The 22,316-nt window shown below is 37.2% G+C and overlaps 1 protein-coding gene across 8 annotated transcripts in view; it reads right to left on the bottom strand.

The window, feature by feature from the left end:
• The window catches only part of rptor (regulatory associated protein of MTOR, complex 1), a 158,796-nt gene extending 146,268 nt beyond the window's left edge, over positions 1 to 12,528 (bottom strand). For 4 of the 8 annotated variants that reach the window (XR_533531.2, XR_533530.2, XM_008406954.2 and 1 more), the window contains exons 1-2: positions 11,692 to 12,527; positions 8,701 to 8,875 (exon numbers count right to left, since the gene is read on the bottom strand). Coding sequence is in view for 6 of the 8 variants with exons in the window: in XM_008406954.2 (XP_008405176.1) it covers positions 8,701 to 8,868 (168 nt within the window). In the remaining 2 variants the exon portion in view is untranslated. Of the gene's footprint in view, positions 1 to 8,700; positions 8,876 to 11,691 lie in introns of all 8 variants that reach the window. The other 4 variants (XM_008406982.2, XM_008406971.2, XM_008406991.2 and 1 more) reach the window with 3 other exon arrangements.
• Between the last annotated feature and the right edge of the window lie 9,788 nt (positions 12,529 to 22,316).

Below are 22,316 nucleotides of genomic sequence, written 5' to 3'. Positions count from 1 at the left end.
GTATGCAGAGGCTCATCTGCTGGGATTTAACCACCACTTGACCCAGAACAAGATTGTGGCTTATTTAATGGCTTGATTATTTCAGTCTTGAATGGCTGAAACAAGAAAACTAGATCATAAATGAGAAAATACAACAAAACGCAGAGAATAAAAAAAAAAAAAAAAAAAATTTTTAAAAAAACAGTGAAAACTCTTCTACTCAGCTGCATTTTTGTGTGTGTATGAATGTGAGTCTCTGCTTCAGTCCTGTGCATTAAAATTGGATGCAGAGCTCTTGTTGTTAATAACGACATGGGACTCCGAGGGATTTCCCAGCCTTTTCCCTCGGGGGCCTTTTTAGACTCCCATTCAGACCGCATCAGGGCCCGCTGGCCGATCAATGACTCCTGATTAATCCATTTATCCGGTCGGCAGTGAATGAAGGTTATTAAACCTGTGGTGAACATCGATCTCCCTGAGTCGTTCTGTCACTAGCAGAAAGCAGGAGCAGGTGAAAAACTGGACTGAAGCTGACAGACACCATTAAGCAGAAAATGAGAAAAATCTGGGTTTAATCCGACCATTTTCTGCCACTTTAACCGAATCAGGCTTTATTTATGTTCATGTAAAATTCACAGAGGAGAAACGCCAAAGGTTCATTGGCCAAACATGCGAATCAGTATATAAATAAAAGTTTATGAGAGCAGAAGTAACTTGAAGTATCACTTTTAGTGATTGATGACGAGAAAACCACCGTAGAGGTCGAGTTTGTTTATCACTTAAAAAGGAGAGACAAGCTGTGTCCCTCTATTGTTTTTTCTGTTTATAAAATCATTTTCACTCTTTATTATCCTGACAGGGATCTACAACGACCGGATAATGTACTAGAGCATGCAGCAAAAAAGATTTGAGATTATTACTTTAAAAAATAACAGTGTGATGTATTGTTGTATAAAAGCATCTACGCCCTGGCTAAAGCAACGATTGAATCATCCAAATATAAAAACAAAGGTCATGCTCTAAAAGTTAATTTATACATAAAAAATGTAATCTCAAAGCATCTTATATGACAACTGTCCCACATAATAATCAGCTTCAGTTTATTACGTCAGTTTGTAAAACATATATATATGCATTTAAGGAAAACCAGCTTACTGAATGGAGGCAGTGACTTTGTCCCTCTCCATTCATTACTGGGCAAGCACGTGGTCACAGTGCAAAGGAACAACTCCTTTTTAAACAACAGAAATCCTTCATCATGGACATATCGGGCAATAAAATCAAAACGGATTTTATTGTTTTGAGAGTTCCTTACGACACAGGTAGCTGACCTTATGGACAAACATGGAACATTTGGGGAATTTAGGAGACCAAACTAAACTAAAGACTGACTCCATTATTTTCATATGTAAAAACACCAGATCAGTCTCATCTTTCAGGGAGATGGTTATTACCCGGTACATCCAAAGATGCATTCTGTATTGGATGTATTATTTGTACATTCAAAGATGTCTTTGTACATCCAAAGATGTACAAAGAACAAAATGTGGAATTGTGTTAAAATATCCAATTAACCAAATCTCCCTGCGAGAGGTTGCTCAGGGGCTTTTTCCACAAAACTGATTACAATGCATATGTGTGTCTCTATCACAGTGAACTCTGGCTCTGCCACACAAAGCTGGTGCGAAACTAGAACCAGTTTGCTCCCAGAGAATGAAAATAGGGGCACAAATTGACAAAGAGGCAAACAGACCGGGAGCACATCTAATCATTAACAAAGACCAAGGAAAGATTATGCTAAGTTTTAAGAATGATCCGAGTCATGCAAACAATACAATTTATGAAAATCCTACAGAGGTATAAAATGTGCAAGCTTCACCAAGCAGCATACATAATTTAAGGACCATCAAAGCCAGAGTGAGAGCTGCAATCAGTATTCTGCTCAGCAACTCTTCAGCAGGATGGGAACTTGCTTTGATCTGAAGCTCTCGCCGCTTAAAACCCAAACACTCTCTGCTATAACGCAACATGCAGATATAAAAATCACTACAATCTAATTATTATCAGCAAATTGCAAATACATTCGTGTCCCTGTGACTGGAAGTCCATACACTGCCTAATGAACTGCGTGAACCCGATTGAATTCAACTAATGATACAGCACAGACCACCGGCCTCATTTCCACATTATTACAATGGGCTGAATATTGATGACCTATCGATTTCATTATTCTGAGGTAGAAACAACATGTGTGAAAGCAAGAACAGAGGAAAGTGAGCGAGCTCTAAATGAGCTCCTGTTGCTCCGAGAGATAAACAACCCGAAGATGCAGAAGCGGAAAAAAAACGGAAAAATAATGAGATCATGCTCAGCTAATTACATATTCTTAGGCAGTTTTAATTTGGTACCAATAAATTTAAGTCCATCGGAAATATAAAAAAAAGGAATTTGAGCAGTTTTACTTTCAAATCAAGGTTTACATTTGCTTCTCATTTCTTAAACAACCATTGAAAGGCACATCCTGTGGTTGTTGGAAATATGTCCGTGTGTTTAAGAAAATTAAGCAATATGTTTAACAATTCACATTTACAACCATAACAAAACATGTAATTGACATTTTAAGTAAAAAATGCCAAACCTTTCAGAACAAAGACCTACAACATTGTCTAATACAGTGGTTCTTAACCATTTTTGAGGTACCAAACCCATCAGATTCATATGCGCATTCACTGAACCCTTCTTTTGTGATAAATAAAATTATTTTTTTCCCCCCAAATTCAAGACATAAGGGTGACTCAACTAGAGTCTAGTTGGGTCACCCCATGATCACTGAGTCTTCTTAAAAGGTAGAGTCTCTGAGAACAGTTCTTCAAAATATAGTCAGTGTTTTCAGCAAAGTTGAGCTGACTGTCCAGGAACGACCCAAGGTATTTAAAATTTGCCACAGTTTCAACAGGTTGGCCATCGAGAGAAGCTGGAACCACTTGTTTAGATCATTTAATTAGCTCTACATTCTAAAGAAAATGAAAAATTAATAATAAATAAGACTTTGCGGTATTCTGATTTAGTAGTGTTAATTATTATTAGCAATATTAGTTGTGTTACCACCCCCACGCCACTAGAGGCAGTAGCAGGCCCGAAAAGATGTGACTAAGGAGCAGATTTAGAAGTACACCGAAAGCTACAGTAAAAACTGAGCTTTGCTGAAGTAATTAAAAACACAAGATGAAATCCATGCTGAGAGTGGAGCTCCTTCAATCAGTGCTCCTCCGCAGCTCTGATTGCCTAAGCAATGTAACGTGATCCTCTGATTGGCTAAGCAATGTAACGGGATCCTGTGCAGCAAGTGATGGCAAAGCAGGGCGTCATCAAGACTTTACACAAGTGTGTAAAGTCGGTCTCAGAGGCTCCGCCGAACCCCTGAGACCGACTCACCGAACCCCTGGGGTTCGATCGAACCCAGGTTAAGAACCACTGGTCTAATATCTACTGCTGTTAAAATAGTTTGATATATAAATCTTATGGAAATGAGAATATCATTATTACCTTTATGTATTCTTATTTTATTTTATACAACTAAACTCAAGAAATAATATAAATAAATTAAATTCAGCAGAGATTTTCAGGTGCAAAAACCAACTTGTTTTTAAGTTAATTAACTAATTTAAATTAATTAATTAACTAAGTTAATTAATTTAAGTTAATTAATTTTAAGTTAATTAACCAGATATTTAACTTGTCAGTTAAATATCTGGTTAATTACTGGGACTATGTACTAACCAACTTCACATTTAAAACTCATTAATCCCTATAAGACTGATGTGTGACACACCTTTATTTTCCATACACTTTTCTGTCGTGATAACTGTTCAGTCTTTCTATAATTTAATCTGCGCTCTGAGTCCAGCAGCTACCTCATTGTTGAAGTGTTGGTAAATAGCTTTCCTCCTCCTCGTGTGGAGCAGAGCTCTGTTTAGGTTACATTTCTTGATGCAGTGACAGACGGTGCAGTGAGGTAGCGCCTTACTGAGGTACAGTTGGGCCCCTCTGGCGGTATTGATTCTGGTAGTGTGACGGTTTCTCATGCAGTGCTGCCTGAGGGCTTGGAGGTCACACATATGTCTAACAATGGTCCAGGTCTTAGTGCCTCACACACTGACAATCCCCCAATCTTCCCAAGTCTTTTTGCAACTGACTGCACTTCAAATGTGGGAAGATGTGTTTCTTTGTAACCCATTGCCACCGATTACATCAGGGACAAGGATGATAGTATCCAACCAAAACTTTTGGTGACAATCGAATTTAATTAGGTCGTATAGTGTGTGTGTGTTGTCTGCATAATCCGAGACAGAACAATTAAAACTGAGATTCAACATGGAGCCAAAGCAGCATTTCAAATCAATATGGATGATTTTTCTTTCCTCTCGCTGTCTCAACTAAATTAGCTTTTAAATTAAAAGATTCCTCAAATTTGAAGCGAAAGAGTGATGCCAAGCAACTGGTGTGCACAAGAACACAAGCCTATCTTTTATTTTACTCTCTAGGCTTTTTCAATGTTTTTTTCTTGTTCAGGGTCAGATCATCACATAAATTTTGAAGTCATTCCTTTTATTTGACTCCTTTTAAAAACAATTGCATATTGTCACATTCACGAGCAGCTTAATCAACAAATAACTGAAGCAAACATAAAAACTGAAGCGATATATGTGTATTGTGTCAAAGAATCATCTAATTGGATCTACAAGCACACACAGCTGAAAGGAGCTTGTCACACAGACACTTTCATAGCAGTTTGGCAATACGGCAGCAAAAACGAGCCCCTGCTAAAGCTGCCTCTGGCCGTTCTTAAATCACCACTCAGGCAGCTCAAGACAATTTGCGCCGTCATAAATAAAGTCAGCATTGCAGAACCACAGGAGGTTTGGTGCAGTGCTGACATCAACGACTACACATAAAATGTGAGTTGGATACCCCTTCCTATTCTTTCTAAAACAATAATAGTGGACGAATTCAGCGTTACAGTCCTCTTGTTTGGTTCCTCTTCTCCTCAAAACTAATTGTGCTTACTATTATTTATCCCTCAAGAGGGAGGTATTATGCAAAATCAACGTTTTTGAGCTTTACATCATGTTGAATCCTCGAGTTCCTGTAGCAGCCATTCGGCGGTGTCATAACGCCTGTTCATACAACGAGACGCATATTTACCCAAAGCTCTTAGAGCTTCAGTCGCCAGCCGAGAGTTAGCGGATAACAGGAAGGCTGAGCGCAGTAGAGCAAGGTTGCTGGGGGTTTTTTTCTTTCATGCTTTAAACCTCTGTCATGGAACATGATGGATTTGGAAATGTTTGCAATCTTCTTCAAATCTTAGTAAATCTAGTAAATAGTCAGCATTTACTAGGGAACACACACTGTTGCAGAGAAGCAGCTGACAGACGTCTAATTAGAGGATCTCGTTCTTAAATCTTAAGAGCATCTGGATAAACAAACAGTGCTTCATCTATATAACACATGAAACCAACTGACACTTTGATGAAAATGATCATTTCAGTTTTGTCTCTACTTCACTAGTTGACCCAGAACCAGGACAGCGGTGGCTTGACTTCAATTTGTTCATGCAGTTGTCTCACATCAATCAGAAAGTGCTTTGATTGATGCCTAAATAATGAAAAATGTATTATGTCAGTAAACTCCTTCTACATAAATGAGCATCCAAATTAAAATAAGTAACATCTGTTTTTAGCGCCCAGTGCAGACCAAAGGGGACCAAAAAAAACCCCGTGGCAGTGAAGGAAACATTCACCACAGCATAGACTGCTAGACTGCAGCAGGTGATTTTACAAAGAGCCAAAATGTCTCAGTTTGTAACAACCTTCAGCTGAGATCAATTATGCTTCTGGTTTGATGTGAAATCTTTCAACCATGTTTACTGTGAGAAAAAGAGACTTAAAGTGATCTTCAATAGTTACCACAATCAGTTCATTATGCTGGTTTCTTTTAAACTTGTAAAAAAAATATCAACAATACATAGTTTGATTCTTCATCAACATTTACTTGATATTTTCTCTTAAAACCCGCACTCTCAGCTGAAATTAGGGCTGACCTTTGACTCTGTTGCACAACACTGATAGTGTTCGGCTTTTCTGACTCAAAACTCTTCTCAGAATTGCTTTCACTGGTTCAGAAAGTGCACACACAGGCATGCTTGAGCACAAGTAGCTCACACACCAACGGCGGCAAATGCACAGACAAGTCAATCGCTTTTTTTTGTTTGTTTTTCTACAAGCCTAACAGGGGAATATAGACAACACTGACCAATGAGGCAAGTAATGGTAAAACCTCTGAGTCGTCTTCTGTGTGTGTCTGAGAGACCTTTGATTTCCCAAAGTGCAGAACATCACTGAAAGCCCACTCATAAGCCTTCTGATGCACGCTGCTCTCACCAGGCTTAACTTCTAGTTTATCACTTCGCTAGACATAGTAGCCCTTGCAGATAATAACCATCATTTCAAATCAGCCAGAGCATAAGCATATTCTCCTGATAACCGAGTCCAAACTCTATAAAGCAAAAAACTTTTTTGTGGGAGGTTTGCCTGAATCACAACAGCAAAACCAAAAGGTGAAAATTACAACCCACCAGCTTTGATCGTTATTTAGGTTTTCTGTTATCAAATGTGTGCTCTCAAAAACATCTCAAACGTCTTTAAAAAAAATAAATAAAAACATCTGAACAGTTTCAGAGCAGTCTTATTGCATTTACTTGTTAAATCAAACTCAAATCACTCTTGCATAAAAAGCTCTTGCGCACCCAGCTCCACATTTTCAAGAAATGTGTCGTCTTCTCACAGGTTAATAAATGCAGGTCTGTGGTCTGAAAATGCCCCAAGCAATAAAAAAAAGAATGTTACAGAGTAGATTTAGCATAGCTTTTTGATAGGAAAGTCAATTTCCTTCTGCCTTTATTACCTCTTTTGAATCAATAGCGGCCTCACATTTAATGATGTCTTCATGTTCCCGCAGCTCGACACTTCTGCGGGTGCTGTGCCGTTTAATTCAGCTCGTGTCCCAACAGCAGGCGCGTGTTAAATTTTCATATCGGCTGAATTTCTACAATAGGTGAAGAGTTTTCAGGGCCATGTATGACTAAGTGACACTTGCCATCATTATAACGTTAGCACCCCGTAGCAGAAAGGCAATTCAATAATCGAGTTAGTAGCTGAGCAGTGGATCAAACGACAAATCATAAAGGAGAGCTATGAGGTTTCACCTTTAAAACGCTGGATAGGTAGCCTCCAGCAGAATGAAATGAATTAGCACTTTAGTAACGAAGCAGAAAGACAATGATGAGCCAGTTTCCTGGTGAAGAAGAGCTATCCGTTTAAACACAGACAGAAACTTTTAATTTAATTGATGGAGCGAGCACATGAGGGACTGTACAATAACACCACCTCCCTTACAAGTGCTCTTTCCAAAGGTATTGCTGGTATCTGCTGATCTTAGTTCAAAAGCTAAGCGCTTTTAGACCGAGACAGCATGGTAACAAAGAACATGGCAATTAGTGATCCTCCAAGGCGCAGGTAGGTGAACTCTGCTACTGCAGAGCAGACTGATATCGCAGTTTCAGGTCTGACAGAGAAAAGGGAAATAAAAGTGTTCCGACATGTTACGATTTCACTCTGCGGTTGGTGCAGTGCCTGTGGTACTCATTTTATTAAAAATGTTTACTTATTTTAGTCATGCAATTATAAATTCTGGTTCTGAAAATCTACTCATCCTTGATAAATTGCCAAGTTTTCGTAAAAAAAAAATATATATATATATATATATATATTTTGAAACATTTTCCCAGTACATTGTTACATTTACTCAAAGAATCAACTGAAAAATAAACAAATGAAGGACAAATCAAAAATTTCTTTAAAAAAAAAAAAATCTACAATAACTTAGTGACTTACAGTAACTGCAAAAAGCTCAACTTATACTTTGGTAAAACCCATTTTGATTCAATTTTAGCGTTCAACATGTTCTGTCAGACTCAAATCTGGCTGGGCTATTCCAAAACCAGAACACAATCTCTCGTAGATTTTGCTATCTTCTTGGACATATAATGATGATTAAAAGATACGTTACAGTGGTAATAAAATGTTCATATTTATCTATAGTGCTAAAAAGTTTCAGATATAACTAAAGAGGATTAACAAGAGAGTTCAATGCCAGTTCAATGTTACACTGTGGCCAGCATCCTATTCTGGTGAAAGGGTTGAGGCCAGTGTCAGTACATTGTGCTCTGACTCTACCCACCATGCCACCTGCTCCACATCTCTTTTGTTATTAAAACTAATATAATATGTAAAGTTTAATAATAAAAATCTGAATCAAAAATATGCGACAAAGTAGAGGAAGGAAATTACTGATAAAATGATTAAGTTTCATTAATATTCCAGTAATAGACTGTCTGTCTCCATCATAATACATTTTGTTTATTGCTCCAGATTGAGTAGCTGACGAAATCCAAACACGCAATTTGAATTTCGAAAACGTATTAGATTGTTTCTTTTAAGGTCCAGAGATGTTTAAACCAGTAAATTATCATTATCTGTTAGTGAATTCCTCTTTTTCAGAGTTGCTCTCTGAAAATGAAAATGAAACCTTCAAAAGTAAAAACCCAGTTTCTCTCTCTGGCCCTGCTGGCTCGATGCAGACATTAACAAGCTAAAGGTTTACCCTGTCTTTCATCCTCCAGCTCTGTGCCAACGCCTTGGAGCCCTCGATCTTCTCCAAGTGCCTTTTCTTCATGAAGGTCAAAGGAAGCTTCCAGTCATTCATGTCTGCCTCCTCTTCCTCAGTCAGCCCCACGGCCGGGGAATGAAGCAAATCTGAGTCCATTTTCATCAGGGCTCTGTATGGAGTTAAAGGCAACAAATGTGATAAGCTTTTGTGTATACAACAGTTCTAGAATATGTATATATAGTAAATAAGCATAAAAATAATAAGTCAAAAGTATGATTTAAATAGACTTGATGTTTGCTGGTACCAGATCTGGACAGACCCGATCATATTCTCTGCTGTGGCCACTTTTCCACACTTCACCTAAAACCAAATGTTAGTATTCCTCTAAAAAAAATCCCTATTAAAACATACTTAATTTATTTAAATATTTACCAGAAATTTGATTTCAGTTTCTGTTATTCAGTCAAAACTTGGACGAGCTTCCTGACATGAAGTCACCACAAAGCATGTGAGTGCTAAAAACAAACCACCAGGCTAAAGGACATTATTGCACAACAAGGCCGGAGCTAAAATGACTTTAGAGCCACGTCAACATACAACTGTTTAAACGGGACAGTGGATCATTAATAATAAATCTGTCAAATCTGAACGTAATCACAGCTGGGCCATGAATCCTTTAAAGAACGGCGGAAAATAAAAAATCACAGAAAAAGACAGGCATTTAAAGGTTAAGATAAGACTACAGACTAAACCTTTTGGTCGATCAAAAACTTTCTGCCTTTCTTCTGAGCTATTCTTTGACGTCATTATCAAGGAAAAGAAATGCAGGATTCAGTATTTAAAAACAGATTTTTAAAAAAACTATTTTAGAAATGTACGGTCTTTCAAATTAATTATGAAAAAAAAATGCTACAGAAGCCAGACCTCCCTACATAAATATCTGGAATAAAATAAGTACAAAGAATTGGGAAAAATTGTAAACATAATTTAATTTTACATTAAAAAAATTAATCAAAAATTCTCAAACACATCACCACTCATTTGCATGAAATCTGCTACATCAAAAGTCTTGTTTTTCAAGCAGCACATAAGGGAATTTCTCTACTAAAGAATCATTAAATGTAAAAAATAAAAATAAAAAATGCGGATACAATTTCTTACTGAGGGGCTGCTGTATCAAAGAATTGTAACCTTTCTAATAAATTGTCCACATTTATTAGAAAGGAATAATTAAAGTAATTTTGTTCTTTCAGATTATTCTCATCTCTTGGCTCACAGTGTCGCATTTTCCCAGCTTGCTTTAGAAATGACCTCAGGCAGTCTAAATGTAAAATAATGTTTGCACACTAATAAAAGTTATGATTAAGTCAGTTATTACTGTCTGCCGAGTTTTGACTTTACAACCTCACATTGTTTATATAATGATAAAGTCACATTATAAAATCTCCTGCTTAAATAAAATTGTCAACTGACACCAAACCAACATTTGGCTCACAATTACTGTGCTGCGCAAACTTCTCGTCCAAAATGGGACAAATATCACACAACCAATTAACCCGCCAATCATATACCGTATGAAATTGTATCTAGGTTTTTCTGAGCATGGATGAAATGTTTTCTATTGACATTAATGACTGCATTTTTTTAAAAGATCTTTTTTTTTTTTTTTTATGAAGCCACATGAATCATTGGGGCATAAAATTCCTGAATTGTTGTTGAGTCTAGATATGTGTAGACTCAACATGCAAGTAGCGAGGTCATTCAAAAAGCTGAATTACCTCCTTGGCATATCAGCAGCTTTTGCAAAGGCCTAGTCATTAACAATTCATTTGAATCAGGTGTGTTGGAGCAGCGATGCATCCAAAAACTGCAGGACAGAGGCATTCTGGGACTGAAGTTGCAAATTGTCTGTAATGCTTTGCTATTACAGACAATTTGCTTCCTCAGCTTTTCTTGAATGTAAAAACAGAAACCATAAAAACTATAGACGCGGGTTGGTTTCATTGGAAACTAAACATCACACATCCAAGCATTGCAATGTTGCCCCATGATTATTTTCTTCATAATTATTTGAAAATATATTTAAACTATTAGAGTTGCACAATATATGAAACCACAACTGTTTGCTGAATATTAATGTGCAATATCATAATCACAAAGAGCTGCATGGATGCTATTTTTGTAAAGACTTAAATAATAATGTGTTGTTTATGCCAGTAACAAATATTTATTAATGTGACCAAGATCATAAGGTTGACTGAGATTAGGTGGGGACATTGTGATGATGAAAAACGAACAGCATTTGTGAAAGTACATTGGAAATGATTTGCTATCAGAGACAGAATGGAAGTAGATAGGTGTGAAATTGCAAAAATGTGGATTTAACATGGAAACATTTAAGAAGACAATTGACCTCAGAAACCTCAAAAGGCAACCAGAAAACCAAAGAAGATAAACCATCAAAAAACTTAATACCAAAGACCAATTGTTAATACATAAATTACCTAAAAGCTTGTCTGTAAAACTTGAGACTTTGTTGGTCATTACTGGTGGTCACTTTCATCATTTTCCAGAAAGAAAGCTTTCTGGAAAATGATTTCAGCAATCTTAAGCTAAATAATTTTATGTATCCGTTTCCCATTTTTTTATCAGGCAAATACAACTTGAAGATGTCATGACGTTATTCCGGCTATCCGAGGCACATACGAGATGCCTACTGTTGGGGGTCATATGTGCCAATAATCATCTCCTGCTAAAACTTTGCCCAACAAAAGCTGCAGGCTGCATCCAGTTAGCTCCACTAGCGGGCTAACTCAACAGCTGCTCCGCACCGGTGTTGCTCTGACAGCCGCCATCAGCTGTCCAAACGCTATTTTAAACCCCTCCGTGTGGATCATACAGCAACACGAGCTGAGAGACAAATGAGTAGAAGCAGATATGCAGAAATGTCGCTCAGTGTTGTTAGCGGAGCGTGCAGATGCATACCTTGGTGCGGCGGGATTATCAACCCTGGATGGGGAAGAAGCTCTCCGTCTCCGGACGATGACAGACACGGTGGCGCAGATAATCCTTGTCAGGAAACTGTAGGGGAGCGTCCAAAGCCGGTACAGGAGGTCGAACCCGTCAAAGGCGAGCTGGACGGGTGCGTGTTTGCAGGGGAACCTGCGGTTCCTCTCCCCGGGGCTCTTTGCTATGGGACGGGGCTGGAGACGAGGCCCATCTTCACACGGACAGTCTGCCACAGCCACGCGAAGAGAAGGCCACACTTATCGATGACGGGGGTCCCGCGGGGTTGTCCTGCAAACCAGCGACCCAAGAAGCTGATTTGGCTTGAAGGTTTTCTTGAAAACTACACACAGACCCGAGAATATCTCCGGAGAGGCACTTCTTCAGCACTTCAGCAAGGGCGCAGCCATGTTGGGTTAGACCCAGAATGCACCGAAGCTGCCGTAAAACGTCAGCGCCGTTTCCTGTCACGCACCAAAACAAACACATACCAACTGACAGACCAACACAAATTAACACTCAATTGTCAATTTGTTAAGTGGAAAAATGGCACAACTCTAAACTATAGCTGAAGAAAAAATTGCAAGTTTATTGTTAAAGCAATATTACTGTCAGCAATATGCATATCGCAAAGAACAATCTGTATTGACTGGAAACAGGGGTGGTATCTTCATGCTGTGAGGATGCTTTTCTACTGCAGGGACTCGGGAGCTGCTCAGATTTGAAGGAAAGCTCTGGAAGAAAATCTGGATAAGACTTGAGACCAAGACAGTCTCAAGACTTATCCATGACTTAGCAGGACGATGACCTCCTATGGTAAAACAAAGAAAGTTTGTAGCTTTATAGAGAATTTTTTGTTGTTAATAAGCTAAATAAGAAAAACAAAAAAGATGTGAAAAGCCCAGATTTTTATTATAGTACTATTTTAAAAGACTATTTCAGTATGTTTAACATTTTAGTAATTTAAATTTTTGGAAAGTTTGGTGTTCAGTTGGGTGCTTTGGAACTATTGGTCCATGTCTGGAATATAAATGGTTCAGGCAAAATCCAAAAGTGAGTGTCTGGATGTGCACAGCCAGAAAATAAATATTTCTAAAACTCTATGCCCATTGTTTTCCTTTTGCTTCAACATTATCAGCCACTTTATTTTTTTCTTAACATAACAGATGAGAAAAAGTTCAAATTGGATAAGTACTTTTTACAAATTCATGGGCAGTAAAGAGATTAAAGTAAAAAGTGAGGAAGGACAGTCTGTATGTCTTCTAGTCAGGGCAAAGGCTGCAAAACTAAATGGGTGTCATAATATAACTAAAAGCACCTTGATTTTAAAGATATATTTGTGCTTACACTTAAAATTAGACAGACTTGTGCCTATGACACCAAATTAAAACAGAGGACTAATTTTTTCTCTGTCTGGGTCAAGTGTTTGAATTTGTTTTACTGTAGAACAAAAAAGAAGTTGCAAATTGTCTGTAATGCTTAGAAGAAAAAAGGTGCAGTACAGTTGTTATTATGATTCAAAAAGAGCAAACCTTTAAATGAACACGTTTCATAAAAGAGAAGAGGCATTTATATTTATATTCTATGAAAAGAATGACCTGAACACCCAAATTCTATCAGGGTGTGTAAACTTGTGTTGTTCTACTAGTATTTTGGCATTTTTAAGTCTAACAACAGAAGATCAAACTAATTTTGTTGAAATTTGTTGAAGGTTTTTTTTTTTCTCAAGCAAAAACCTTGGAGACACATTGTAACAGAAATATACCACCACAAATATGATGCTCACATGACATTTCTGCTTGTTAGGAGTTGTTTTTCTTGTGAGGATTTGATTAGTTGTTTAATGTCGGCAATATAAAGTACTTTTTATACACTTTGAGTGAACTTGTTTCAGCTGTTTTTCTTCCACTAATTGATGCATGTTGATTGCGTACAGGTTTGTTTTTCTCAGAGCCTGCGTGAGTCAGGTGAGCAGCGTGTTTACATGCGCTTTGACACTTATTTCTCAAGCAGCAGGAGCCCAAGGTTTTGTTACTGAAAGATGACCTGTTGAGAGGAGAAAGCTGCTGCGTCTGCATCCTGTAGCAAAATGTAGCAGCAGACTTCATGTACTCGCTCAGGTGGTCGATCATGACTGCACAGAGTGCCGGTTAATTGAGAGAGTACAATCAGTGTGTTTACCAGTTTGTTCTCAGTCGATAAAGAAGTTTGCTCTAAGGCCTTGATGAATTTCATTAAGCACGACGCAGTCTATCTCAGACACTAATGAAACACTGATGGCCAGCAGCTTTTGCTGGGTTGTGAGTGCAGTGAGAAATGTGAAACTCCAAGACAGATGGGGAATCAAAATAGGGGGGAAAATGGGGAAAAACCTTCGACACGCCTGTTGGTTTGGAGCTAACTCATAGGTACATTTGACCTCATTTGTTCCTGCTGCCTTCCAGGCCTCAGTGTCTGCCTCTGCAGCAGGAAACCAATCCAATCACTTGGGTGCAATAGAGGTAGAGACCCTGGGTTGGCTGAAACGGGAAATAAAGGGGAGCTTGGTCTCCTTTCCTCATTCTTATTCAGTCTCCTGTCACACAGTGAACAGCATGACAGCCATGCTGGATGCTGGAAGCTCTCGCTAAATAAGACAGGAGCAGGAGAGGCTAAAAATCCTGTTTCCTCAGATTGATTGCTGCAAGGCAAGTGAGAGAAAGGAGTGATAAATGAATTCAACCAGGCTGGTGTTCATATGAAGAAGCACTGCGTTCATGTAATCCACCAGTGGGCTACAAGAAACCAGAGAAGAGCTGTAAAAGAGCATCAATCTTTTTAAAGGATGTATCTCCACTCAGCTCTGTCCAAAGACAATAAATCAGCGAGTATTAAACTGTTTTGGAGACACATTCTCGATAAAACAAAAGAAACAACTATCTGTTTTTAATGGTTAATACTGATTTTTTTTTTATGGTTTTGTATTCCATATAAAAGGTCAGAAACCAAACTAAAATAGCAGACAAAGACCAATATTAATTAGGCTCCCAATTTGTGTTTTTATGCCATGTTTACAGAATATTGATTAAAAAAAAAACATATTGCTTCTGTGATTAATGTTTTGTGGTAGCTCAATGATGATAAGTTTTTATTCTCTGATGGGCTCCGCTAATAACTTTAGCACTGAAAATTCAAATTCCCTAATTTTTTATTTTTTGCAGTCAATTTGAGAATATTCTCTGTATCCAAACTGTAGGAGCTTCTGTCATTTTATGATTAGTGAAGAGCAATAATCTTAGTATCTTAGTTTGCAAGGCCAGTAGGAACATAGAGGGTCTTCAAACATATTGACTTAGAGGGGCTGAATACTGATGAACTGAACACATATTTAGTTTAAAATAATAATAATAAAAAACATTTCTTACCATTTCGCAGTTGTGCACTACGCTGTATTGATCTGTGAGCAGAAATCTCATTTTTGTGTTGGTAATGTGACAAAATGTGAAAAGCTCAAAAGTGTATTTATTTGCAAAGCACACATATACACCTGGGTTGTATAGTTGCCCTGAATCCAGAAGGTTCTGGGTTCGAATCCCTTACTAGGAGCTCTCTGCTTGAGGGCTGCATGTCCTCTTCAGGCACATTTAGATTCTTTCGAAGAACCCCAGCCTCATCATAAATATATGCATGTTGAGTTCTCCTAATTTCCCGTTGCTGATGTAGGTGTCTCCTGTCCCAAAGCATAATCTTCTCAGGAGTCCACTCTGACCTGTTACAAAGCAAATCTAAAACGGATGCCATCTTTGAGTTCCAAGGTTTAAAGTATAAATGAGCTGGCATACAAGGTTACATAATTATTTAAAGCCAACCTTGAATGTACAAACCCACACATCACAGATTTTACTATGTTATTAATTTTTAAATAAAGATGAGGCCAAAGTGAAAACTAGTTGCACTGCAAAAAGGCCTTGTACATGTACAAAATGCATGAAATCTCAGAAATCAATGGAAATGGTTTATTTTTTTATGTACATTATTATCCTTGAAAGCTTACTTTCGACATCATATCTGAGAAATTTTGATGACTATGGGGAACCTGGGACCAAAAAACACACTCGAATAATTAATCTTGGCTGATGAAACTTAACCAGTTCTTTCTGATAAAAACAACACTGTGTGGGGAAATAAATTATTTCCGAATGATTTGTATTTTTTTTTAATGTGGCAGTTATTAACTTGACAGCTGAGTAAAGAAAATGGATGGATGGATAGATTTAGAAATGAAAGGTTGTTAAACAAAATGCAATATTATTCATATTTGAGTATTCAAACGCAATAAAACAAAAATATAAAGACACTTAGAATTTTGTTGTGTATTATAGTCTGTTAGCCTTTTCAGTAATACTCAAATTAAAACCAAAAACATATAGCACATTGATATGAATGAAGAGAAAGCTTCTTGTTTTGCTTTTTCAGTAACCATGTAAAAATTGTTAAAATTTGCACTTTTGCCAGATGTGCATAGATTTAAGGGCATAATCTGAAATATTACATCAATTTATAACGTTTTTATTTTGCGCACAACCACTTCTCTACTGTTTCTTTTACAAACAAGTGTCAAAAATGACTTCATAAAATCTTCAAAAGCTGCTACTACTTAATGCACGCTCCATACTCAGACTGACAGAATAATCAATATCAACTTAGGAAACCGATCATTCATGACAACATTCTGGCATCACGAGCTTTGATCAACGAGTTCATATGGAGCCATACTGCAGCCTGTCAGCTGCTTGAATCTGCTGGTTTTGTTCTCAACAAATATTGAGATTAAGACTTCAATGATTTTTTTAACTGTTTCAGGTTGAAATAACAGTTAATGTCAACAAGTTAAGAAAAAATAACTGAACGCACAATTTTTTTCTATAGATTTCTTAAATCCACAAAGGGTGTAAAAATGTACAAGACTGGTCAAAGATAATTGTGCATTCACCTAAACCTTTTCTAAATTATTATTTTAACTGTAAAAGGCAAATTAATTAAATTTGAATAATCAGAATAGACAAAGGCTAGTAGAATACAAGTAGACAAGCCAAAATGTTCTCTGGAGAAAAAGTTTCATGGTTGAATAAACAAAGATTGAGCCATTGCAAAGATTGAGCCAAGCATTCTTTCAAGCAGCTGAAAGAATGCTTGGAGGAGTCAAAATGAGACAAATCAAACCCAAAAGAACAGAACCAGCTATGAAGTATGCTGCTAGAAGCATCATGCTGAGAGAAAATCCAAAAAAGCTGCGCACAGACTCTTCAACTTCCCCTCAAATTAACAGCTTTAATGTTTAAAATGTCGCAATAGCAAAATGATGAAAAATAAAAATAAATAAAAATAACAATTCTAAATATAATAATAATAAAAAAAATCGAAACCTAGTTTGGACTGGATGAAGTAGGTGAAGAATTAGCTTCTGGATAAGGCATCCAAAAACCACGGCTTCAAAATCAAACATTTTCAGATGGGGAAACAAGGTTGGTGGCTTAAAACCAACCAATTTTAATGAACTCTACCATTTCTGCCATGAAGAGTGATCAAATATCCAGCCAGAACATGACAGAAACTTATTTATATAGCTATAAAAAATTGTGTGTACCTGAGAGAACCTTTCGCCAAATTAGAATGAAATGACAAGTTAGACCTTGTGCATATAAATTAGACCCTACGTTCAGTGAAAATCCTAATAAATTCAAACTTGCTCAACCAATTGTTGGTTTTAAAATCATTGGAGTTTTATATCGTATGATCTTCCCCACATCCATGATAAATGGCTAAAATTGATCACAGGAAAAACAAAATTCATCTAACATTTATGCTAATGATGACTACGTGTGAAACATCTGATCACAGCTGTAGAGACTGTAAAAAATATAACTGGCAAGGGAGCAAAAAGAAGAATTTGTATTTACTAGATTAAAAAAAGGTGATTGGATTCATTGAATGGACAACATGATAAACCTCTCACGTGTGAATGACTGAGAGCGGTGGAAGTGAAAGAGGCAGATGAGAGCCCCTTGACCTCGTGTTTTGGAGTGATACCTCCAATCGCGGTGTTACTTTCTGTTCCACAAAGCCGGCGGTGAAGGGCTTTGTAACACTCGAGGCTCATTCACACAGAAGCACTGATCAGGATGAGCTCTCAGGGTTTTCGTTCCTCAGAGAAGACCAGAGCAACATGCTCATACTCATTAAGTGAACAAGCTCACACTGTGAGATTGGAGGTGAGTCTACAGCCACAGCTCCCGCTCCCCACCTTCCCAAAAATATGGAGTTGTGGGCGTTTTGAAGTGCTAGAACAAAGGGGGAGGGTGGAACCCATCATGGGCCACTTAGGTGACTGAGATCATGAAATGGCAGAAAAACACTCAGAATACACGTGGCAAAGGTTTCAAGTGGACATGACAGATAAGACCAGAGTTCATTGTTTTCAGTTTTTAATTAGACGTGAGCATTTGTTAAAGCTACTTGATGAGAAAAGTGATAAGAATTTCAGAATTAAAACACAGTGGAATGGATTCATTCTGACATCTTTAGCAATGATGAATTTATTGAAGATATTTTGTTTTTGATCGTCCACAGTTCACTATGCTGTTCGTTTAATCCAACAAACACAAAACGGATGCAGACAACGCGGGGAGATTGAAGAAAATGAGGCCAATTTTAGAGAAAAGCTCTAAAATTTGCAGCAGATCAGTTTTAGGAAAACCTTCGTAACTTCAGTGCATCTCGACCGTATTTAATAAGAGATGCTGTTAAAGCGAGAAAACGGTATCAACATAAATAACCGTCTCAAGCAACAGCAAGAGAGACGTTAAGTTAAATATTTAACGTAGCACTTGGCTGAACTATCCCTGCTCTAAGCTTTGAAAATCAAAACCTTGCCATGCTGAAGATCTCACAAAGTTCATCTTCTATTTATTTTGCAAGTTATAGAATTAAAGGGTCATTTGTGCTAGTAAGTCATGAGTTTCTGAGGCCAAACATGACATTAAGGCTCATCAAGAGCTTTATTATTCATGGGTAGTTTATCACTGTTCTCTTTGGTGAACTAATGTCCCCTATAGCACTGAGATCTCTGAGCAGTGTTTCAACAAGATGCATAATTTAGATCTTAGACAAATATCTCCAAATCTGAAGATTTGGAAATATTTTGCTTTGATTCACTAGATCAAAGGGGACAGAAAATAGATCAGTTTATAAAAAATAAAAAAAAAAACAAGAAGAAATTTGGAGTCAGACTCTCAAACAAATTAAACTCCAACGTAACACAGGTCACAACAAAAAGACTTATTCTGATTTAAAAGGAATCTTTTAAAGTTTTGTATTTTAACCATTTGTTATTCCTGAAGAACCTGGCATTTTTCTTGACTCTTTTCCCCCCCCTTTCAGTAAACTGGGTTCAGTTTGTATTGAGCTCACGATCTAATCTCTTTTTTGGATAAAATAAACCCCCCGTGGAGGCAGCGGTGCCGCTGCAGAGAACTTGTATTTTACAAGTAGACACTTGGTGTAATTGAGAGGGAATATGCCAAGAGTGCAAACGCTGCCTACTTCCACTCCGCTGCTTCACAGGGTTTCATCTTCACAATGTTATTGAGTCCTAAAACACACCTGCTCCCACAGAGCACCGGCCTCGCTCGGGCCACTAAACACCGAGCCACTCGGCTTGATTTTAATGCTGCGAACCTCTGTGGAAGCTGCTGCTCCATTAGGGCGCACTATAAAATTAACGGGGGGCATTTATGTTTGTTTTATATGTGGATCATCCAACACAGCACACACCTAAAGAAAAAGGTTAGCTTTAAGGCTGTGTGAATTTCTGAGCCACACACACTGAAACATTTAAAACACTGAGAGAAATACACTGCTTGGTACAAACGTTTATTTCCTGAGATGATATTTGCTGCGTGTGGTAGAGATTGTATTTCAGACTAATATCATATGACTGTTTTTTTTTTTAAGTTGGGTGAAGTGTCTTGCCCAAGGACATAACAACTGAGACAGATTGGGTCGGGGTTTGAAAAGGCAACCCACCAGTTATAGATCAAACTTCTTTCACCGTAATTACCAGTTTAATTTCACCTTTACTTCATTTAAAATGGCTTTCATTTAAAAATATGACCTTACTCTCAGGTGTTTTGTTATTGGCCTTTCAACTGGATTCAAGCCCAGTCTTTTACTAAGCCTCTCCAAAAGCTTGATTACATTTTAGCCATTTTAGAGATGGACTTGCTCGTTGTGTTCGGACCACTGTCTTCCATCCAGACCCTAAAGCAAAAAAAAAAATGTCCAAATTGCCAGATTTGTGTGGTTGAATAATGTTCTTTTTCTGAAATGCTCGTTTAATAGCTTGACAAGAAAAAGTTCCAGGAAAAAATTTAACTTTTGACTTCTCAGCTCACAGAAAATACCCGGGAGATCGTCAAGATGTTTATAAATGAAATTATATAAAAATCTAAAAAGCGCGGCTGGCATTTCTACTCAGCCACCTTTTACAATGGCTCCTCCAAAAAAGCCACCCGTTTAGTTAAACTGGGTCACTGTGCCTGTAATTTGGTTTAATCTCAGTATGAATTCAACTGTTCTGTTAAGGCTTTAGGGGTTTATTATATAAGATTAGTGACTCAATGTTAGTGGGGAATATTAGTAAACTAGATTAAAACAATACTATAAAAAAGAGCCTGCCAAAATGTCTCTATAACAATAAAAACAAATAACTGACCATGTATTATCAGTTTTTCCCAGTGTTAGCAAAATGCCTTATTAGGTTTATGAGGGAACTATTTTTAATTAAAAGGTAAGTTGCTTTGGATCTCCATTTTTTCCTTGAGAAATGGAAAAAAAAACCTTGTGTATGTATGTTTTAACAAAGTCGTACCGAAATATTTAACTGAGACACAAAAGCATAGATAGATGATATCTGCATTGCAAATTGGCATTATGCTCAAATCTGATATTTGTCTGTTAAAGCGAAGTCATGATTAAAAACTGCACCTCTTGATTGAGTTCATTACATTTTTTTACCTGCTATTAGATGTTATAAGCAGTCTTCTGAATCTAATTGAATCTCAAACAAATAGTAATGTTTGTTCATTACCAGTAGTTCATTTCTACTGGTAATGAACTGCCAGAAGTTAAGAGAATAAAATCCTTAACTTCTGGCTGGTTATATTTTCTTGTGCTCCCGGTAGATCAAATCACTGCAGCCTGATATTTTATTGAGGAACCAAAATACTTATTTACTTATTTATTTTTTAATTGAAAAATCTGGGGTGCGTTCGTGTATGGTCTTTGTTACTCAGATGCCCCAAAATAAAATCGAGTAAAATCAAGCAGTTTCAGAAGTAACCTGTAATAAACAAAGTCCCTCTTTGTCATAGCATAAACACCAATGGTCTTTGTTACTCAGATACCCCAAAATAAAATCGAATGAAATCAAGCACTTTCAGAAGTAACCTGTAATAAACAAAGTCCCTCTTTATCATAGCATAAACACCAATGTTTACACCGTTTTTCAATGCTTCCTTGCAATGCATGCAAGGCACCTATTACTCTACACCTAAAAAAACACCGAATATTAAATTTGGTATTAAGAGATGAGCGTTTTCTACTGGTAATGAACTGCCACGAAGTATAAATCAGATTTTTACTTTTGTCTGGAATGTCTGTTTTACAATATATTTACCACAAAGAGATAAGTGGGGGGTTTTCTGGTAACGAACTGCCACATAGTATAAATCAAGATTTTTGTTTTTGTGTCGAATGTGTGTTTTATAATACATTTGCCACTAATGACAAAAAAAAAAACAAAATTCACCAGCTGCACAAATCTTGTTAAGTAGTGTACGATAAATAGTATTTCAAAAAAGCGTTACAAATATTGTTTTTGAATACAATAACAATTTTTGTTGCTAATCTGTTGCTATGAGATGAGTGTGTTTACTGGTAACCAAGTGCCACAAAGTGAACATCAGATTTTTACTTTTGCAAAATTTGCCAACGGTAAATGTCTTGTTTCTAATCAGGTAAGTATTATTTCGAAAGAGCTTATGTTTTATAAACTATACAACTTGTTATTAATTTGGTTATACCAGGAAAAATTATAAGAAATAATTTTTCCTGGTAACGAACTGCCACGAAGTATAAATCGAGATTTTTACTTTTATGTTGAATGTGTATTTTATAATATATCTACTACTAATGACAAAAAGAATAAACTTTTCTGCAAAATTACCCAACTACACAATTCTTAACAAATATAACAAGTATAAAAGAAAGCCGCTTTCGCACTGTACGGAACGGTACGGTACGGAACGGAACGGTTCTAGGCCTGTTGTGTTCGCATTACACTGAGGGCGCCATCGAAGCGGTACCGGATGTCATTAATTTTGAAACTAAACAATGGTTTCGATGTAGCGGCCGGCTGTACTCGTTCATCAGCGAGTAAGAGGAGGGGGGGGAAAAACCCCTCATCATTAGACCAGGTGATTGCACTATATTGAGACGAATCCACTGCTAATTAAAACTAATAATAAACATATTGAAAAGAGCACTCTTTACAAAATAAAATACAG

This window comes from Poecilia reticulata, linkage group LG1, assembly GCF_000633615.1.
Source record: "Poecilia reticulata strain Guanapo linkage group LG1, Guppy_female_1.0+MT, whole genome shotgun sequence".
Lineage (NCBI taxonomy): Eukaryota > Metazoa > Chordata > Actinopteri > Cyprinodontiformes > Poeciliidae > Poecilia > Poecilia reticulata.
The sequence above is the reverse complement of the archived record's forward strand: the minus strand, read 5'-3'. Positions and strand labels throughout refer to the sequence as shown.